Here is a 6,873-nt window from a genome sequence, read left to right as displayed (position 1 = left end):
GAAGGAGCTGCAAATGGAGCAGCAAGAGTTGTCCATCGTAGATCAGTAAAAGTGGCTAGCAAGACAAAATTATAACGTCAAAACACACCAATAACATCGTTCATGAGCCCACCAGCAGCCATGATCGATATTCCCTCTACTATCCCCTACCGTATGCTGAAGGAGCTGCAAATGGAGCAGCAAGAGTTGTCCATCGTAGATCAGTAAAAGTGGCTAGCAAGACAAAATTATAACGTCAAAACACACCAATAACATCGTTCATGAGCCCACCAGCAACCATGATCGATATTCCCTCTACTATCCCCTACAGTATGCTGTAGTAGTGCAGGAAGGAGCTGCAAATGGAGCGGCCATTTTAATTGGCGCCAAAAGCTTTCCTTGACGTCATGCCCACGTGGGGTGGATCCACTGCGCTGTCATGTCCATACTATTACCTGACGATTATGGTAGTGTTTTAGACAGTACACTTGATCAACTAGCAAGGATGATGATGTCCCCGCCTCCCTTAGCATGTTGTCGATGATGGAATTTAGCTGCTCTAGGACAGTGTCAATGCTGTCGAAATAGAATTGAAATTAGCCATTCAAGCTGTCCTATCCCTCTATTTCCAATGGTAGGACGTCCAACACAGGCTATCGTGGATAAGCACCATGGCAAAATTATGTCTATACGAAATCATGAATCACCATGACGATTGGTGAGAGGAAAGCATACTCGTGTCGAGAACTATGTGCTATCGTATTCCAACAGCACGACGGTATGATACAGTAGATACTCACACGCCAGTATGGTTTGCGCCACTGGAAATCCTGCCCCGGACGTCCTAACCTATGTCTGTCTGTATCCTTGTTCTACCTTGCCCTATACTGAACAGTCGGACCAGATCGCTTTGGATTTCTGCCAGATCGGACAGCTCAATTGGAAAGAAGAAATTGCTACTTTGAGTTCTTGCTGCTTATTCGACGAGCTCGTCATGCCTAATATCAAGTTATTTGCTGGTAATTCTCATCCTGACTTAGGGAAAAGGATATCGGATCGATTAGGAATTAGTCTTGGCAGAGTTGTACTGAAAAAATTTGCTAATCAGGAGACATGGTAAGAGCGAGTAGTCCCATCGATGGACAAAGTCACGTAGTAGGCAACCAAGTGGACGATAGACTGTAATGGATGGCCATTTCATTCATCAGTTCTATATTATCAGCTAGAAGTAATAGCTGATTAAAATGCCTTCTATTTGCTAGTAAAATAGTGCTGATGCAATTGTTGAATAGCTAATCTTCATTGACATCGTATCATTGGATAAAATGACCTATTAGCAAACTCATACTAGTTTAATTGACCAAATCGTTGACCTCATGATAGACGATGACAAAATTGTTCTTGCACACGTTAGCACAATCACTTGGGCGTTGCGGGTAGTCCATGCTTTTTAAAAGAGATACAACGGGAATAAGTACAATTCTATCATTCTAGTACAAAGCCAAGATAATGCTTCTAGTAAATGGCACATTGGATGTCATCTGTAATCATTGGATACGACGATTAGAGAAAGTTTATCTTGCAGTGTTTGCCAGCTGCGACTACTACCTTATTCAGTAATAACTATGCCCTAAAGTCGAATGATCGATTACTGTACATGACAAGCGGTACACTCTGAGAGCACAAGTTGAAATCATCACTCATCATGGATTAGATCATGATGACCAAAGAATGAAAAAGTATCGCTGGAAAAGAGATATCGTACCGAAAGCTTGTCTTCTTTCACTTTGTTCTTGTCCATCGCGGGCACGTTTGATATAAAACGCCTTGTTAAATTGGTCTGCTCATCATATTCTCATTCAATAGAGTAGACTGCTGAAGAAGGCGATGTATATACTGTAGCTAATCTTGTCTGCGTATTACATTTTGGATCTGCTTTCTCTTCAGAAAAGACACTTCCGATCGGCTATCTTGTCGTATAATACTCGTATTTCAATCGAGTAGATTTTGCAAATGGGCTAAAAGCATCATAGGCCACTTGTACAACATTCCTCAGAAACAGGTGATACCAATCTAGCAACACCGTTTTACTTCTACATCTTTAATAGCCATCTTACTCTTTTAAATTGGAAACATGTGTAATTTGCCGTTAATTTATAGCAATTTGAGAATGAAAGCTGTAGTACAAAGTTCGATATGGATGATATTCTTGTAGTGCAGTATTACATCCAAGCAGCATACGTCCATCGCACAACTAGCTAGTCTACTATAAGTTGAAACTTTGAAACATTTCTTATCAACAGACTAAGCTTGCAAATTGGGCGATAGTGTTCCAATTTCAGCCCATTCTGCTCATAACCAATTGCGGCCACTAGCTTTTGGTACAATGTAGGATAGAGAGCAAGGTTGCTAATTCCTGACTAGCAATGTTATATATCAACTCGCTATGCATGTCAAATTTACCAAAGGCCATTCAATTTCAAGTTATTCTGCATATCTGCGATTCCGGTCACTAGTCCATAGTACGTTACAAAATGGAGTACATGGGATAATGCACAATGAGCGACTAGGAAGTTGACATATTAAATGATACAACATGCGCTTCTATGTCTGTCCTACACAGACTTGCATGTCTACAGAGGTTAAAATGACATTAACAATTCTTTTCCGTCTGTTTTTGACTTTCTACAATATCATTATCGTACGGTATTTGTCTAGACTGCCTTTAAAATCTGTGATAATTAATATCCAAATTCTTATAGGGTCTATCAATAGCAACATTAATAGAATAAAATCCTTATAATTTCTTATACCATTTTCCATCACAATATCATAGTGGCACTCCAATGAATAGTAATGCTCTAATGAACAAATATCTAATTGATATCAATTTAGTGTTGAGATCGGTGAGTCCGTTCGTGGTGAAGATGTTTATATTTTGCAAAGCGGTTGTGGTGACATTAACGATAACCTGATGGAATTGCTAATCATGATCAACGCATGTAAAATTGCTTCTGCCGAACGTGTCACTGCAGTTATCCCTTGTTATCCATATGCCCGCCAAGATAAAAAGGATAAGGTAAAAGTAACCTAATTTTCTGAATATTCATGCTAGCCGTAAACAAGTTGATACTAATTAGTATGCAATGTTGCCATGGTATAAAGTTGACTCAAGTTTACTGTATTTATCATGAAGTATTGTTTTTATTAAAATGCTGAGAATGCTGTTATATATATATACTTCAATTATAGAGCCGAGCCCCAATTTCTGCTAAACTAGTGGCTAATATGCTATCTGTGGCTGGTGCAGACCATATTATTACGATGGACCTACATGCTTCTCAGATACAAGTAAATGAAACAGTTTTGGCTTAGTATAATTGACAATTTTTAACTTGTATATGCTATAGTTGCAATAACCCCTTTCAGAAGAAACTGAGCTCATAATTTACCAGACAATATGTTATTTTGCTTTGTTAGGGCTTTTTTGATATCCCTGTTGATAATTTATATGCTGAACCCGCGGTCTTACAATATATAGAAGATAATATTCCAGACTGGCGTAAAGCCATTATCGTATCTCCAGATGCTGGTGGAGCTAAAAGGTAAAAATATCACATTATCTATTCAAAGATTTATTGTACTAATAATTATTGCTATCAACTGATTTGTACATAGTGATAAACTTGTATTACAGTATTGAAAATGGCTACAGTACCTAGTTACCCATTGTATCACTACATTTAATACCAATTGATTCATGTTATAATGTATGTCTTGTAATGTTAGGGTTACTGCTATTGCTGATCGCTTAAATGTAGGATTCGCCCTTATTCACAAGGAGGTAGGCTATTTAGTTGTATTAGGTTTATTATCTTAAAATTGAAGTAGATTATTTACATTCGGTATTTTAATATTATCGATCATATAAAATATATCAGCGTCAAAAGGCTAACGAAGTTGCAAGAATGGTTCTGGTTGGTGATGTCAAGGACACGACTGCTATTCTGGTAGATGACATGGCAGATACTTGTGGAACTGTTTGCACAGCCGCTGAAAAGTTAGTCTTAGTGTTAGATTCTAATTATTCTTGTAGAAATGGCGTAAATGTTAATTTTATTTTCTCTATAGATTAATAGAAGCTGGTGCTGCGCAGATATACGCCATTATGACGCATGGTGTTCTTTCAGGTCCAGCTCTACAAAGACTTGAAAATTCTCCGATAGAGTCGGTTGTTGTTACCAACACTATTCCGCAGGAAGACAAAATGAAAAGTTGTTCAAAGATATCGGTGCGTGGTCAATGCAAATTTAAAAAAATTAACAAATTTCCTCCAATCTTAGATAAACTGTATTATACTTTTATTCACTAACATGTAACCTTTACGCAGGTTATTGATATTTCTGCTATCTTAGCAGAGGCCATCCGTCGTACTCACAACGGTGAATCTGTTTCGTACCTTTTCCGAAATGTACCATTATAGGTGAAGCCTTAGTATTGCGTTTTTTGACCTGTGCGTGTTGATTCTTACCGTACTAGAAAGTCCACGGTTACTTCTGGATATTACAATACTAGATGTCATTACACTCATTATAATGCAGTTTTTGAAGTTGACATGATACCATTTTTTAGAGCAATCATAATATGACTAATTTATTTGCGTAAGTTATAGATAATTTCTGCAACTATTGTATTATATGTAGCTGCAACATAGTACGCTTTAAATACTAGACATCACTATATCTAGATTGCAAGGATATTTCTTTCGAATTTAAGAGACATGCTGATAGAAATTCCTTGGCCGCAAAGCAAATCATGTACTGCATTTATTGTAGAAACCTTCGCGATTCACACACTTTACATAATGTTCTTGATTTATAGGAAAACTGACTGTTCAAAGTAAATTTTAGTATGCTATATGTTTTTATGCAACCGTGTATTATGATGATTGTCTGTAAGTTATGATTCATCGGGATAAGATTTATAAGCTATAATTGAATAATTTTGGCTTACAATACTTTGTGTTATATCGAATATGTAATACATGAAAGCAACGATAGCTCACCTCTATTTCTAACCGGGGATATTTTACTGTTGCAAGTCTACAAGAAGTTTATCACCAAATTATTAACTTCTCTCAGTTCTAAATTTACCGTAAGCAATACTCTCATAGTACACAGAATTTATTTAATTGAATAACGTACGCGTATGACATGCACGAGTTACTTAATTGTTATGCAGGTTTACTATAAAAGTAATTTTCGCCAACCAATCGGTGCTTAGCCGAAAGTCTTGTTCAGCAAATGCACCTGCAAAGTCATTTATAATCTTACTTTATAAAATTTTGGATACGCTTCTTACAATTAAATATTGTACTCTGGTGCTTATGGCTCTGAACATTACATTGCCAATTGTAGTTATAGCGGCAAACTGGTATACTTGATGGATGATTTCTATTCACGATAAAGAGAGTAGTTATACATTTTCCATGCGGTAATCAGGTTCTATTAAACTACTACTCGTATACGCGTAGTATCATAAACGTATGTAAAATAGTGCATAATCGTGCGAAACAGCTGCTACATTTTTTTGCACATACGCACATATGACTATTTTGCACTGGTACCAAATAGTCCAATATGTTAAGCATTACGGCAACCATCGACAGTATAATTCTGTAGTTATCATTAATAAACTAAGCAATTATTGAGATCATCATTTTATTAAAGATAATACAGTAGAAGATTGTGTGTTGTAAATCGTAATAGTAAAGATACGTTATATTGCTGAATCTAGTCTAGTCTTAATGGAACGTATCGGTTGCAGTAAAATGTCAATATCATTAATATTTATGGTGTGCTTCAAACAATACAATCATCATTGTCGTTCTTATAGCTGTTAAAGTAATAATAGCTTATGATTCGTGATACAAAAACTTAAATAAAGTTTTCAAATCTTGACTTTGTACTTGAATTATGACGAAATATAATTGCTTTTCCGTCTAGCTCATGAGGTGGTCCTCATTGCTATAAGATAAAATGACTGGCGATCAAGATGGTCATACAGAAGAGTACAGGAGTCAATTAGTTTTTTAACAATTTTCGAGCGACGGCTAGATAATTTTTGCATTTCAATATAGAGAATAGTTGCCAAGCAAAATAATAGCGTGCCTAACAGTTGTAACAACTTCAGAGTTTATCAATCACCTAATCTTGGCATTAAAATTAAAATTTATATCTACACATTATAAGGCATTCTCGTTCACTTATGCCTTCCATAAAAATTATTTATTGTACTTATATCGACCCTATTCGTTCGTTTGTGGCATATAACAAAATTAGTCAAAAAATATTAATAAACTAATCGAGGTGATGCAATAGAAGAGAGGTGTATATTAAAATTTTTTATAAATCTAAACATATAAATTTCAGTGTTTTATACGTTGATTTTGCAATATATATCTTTGTGTTTCATTTACTAATACGTTTATTTGCCATAAATCTTGTTGGACAGAATTAAACTTTTAACGGGACGTATTGATAGTCGATGCAGTCTTTTCGATACCTTCACCACAGCTAAAAACCATTAATTTAGTTTTCGTTTCTATCGGTGACATTGTACGGCTAACCATATAACCTTGCTTGGTAAAGACCATGGCACCAGTCATATGGCCAAAGCGCTGAGCAACTAAATTGTCTGAATTTACACCAAAATCGAGCAAATTATCCTCTGCTTGTTTTGGATTTAATCGGGCTGGAGAGGAGATCAAAAAGCGTATCGTACTTTTGTGTCGTAGTGGACATACACGTACTAACTTAGACCATGCAGTTTGTAAAACTCCGCCTAGTGAAAAATGATTGCAAATAAGTGAGAATGCTATTTTAATCAAGGTTA

General features: G+C 36.1%; 1 protein-coding gene across 1 annotated transcript; it reads left to right on the top strand.

The window, feature by feature from the left end:
• Positions 1–973: 973 nt before the first annotated feature.
• On the top strand, positions 974–4,462 carry TRIADDRAFT_25357 (Prps1a protein; the record flags this gene model as incomplete). The annotated part of the gene is made up of 8 exons (XM_002112749.1): positions 974–1,095; positions 2,875–3,064; positions 3,232–3,330; positions 3,460–3,584; positions 3,769–3,823; positions 3,921–4,039; positions 4,111–4,270; positions 4,370–4,462. 8 exons carry the CDS (start codon positions 974–976, stop codon positions 4,460–4,462), a joined length of 963 nt encoding a protein of 320 aa, XP_002112785.1.
• Between the last annotated feature and the right edge of the window lie 2,411 nt (positions 4,463–6,873).

This window comes from Trichoplax adhaerens, genomic scaffold, assembly GCF_000150275.1.
Source record: "Trichoplax adhaerens TRIADscaffold_5 genomic scaffold, whole genome shotgun sequence".
NCBI lineage: Eukaryota > Metazoa > Placozoa > Uniplacotomia > Trichoplacea > Trichoplacidae > Trichoplax > Trichoplax adhaerens.
This window is presented reverse-complemented; position numbering and strand designations above follow the sequence as displayed.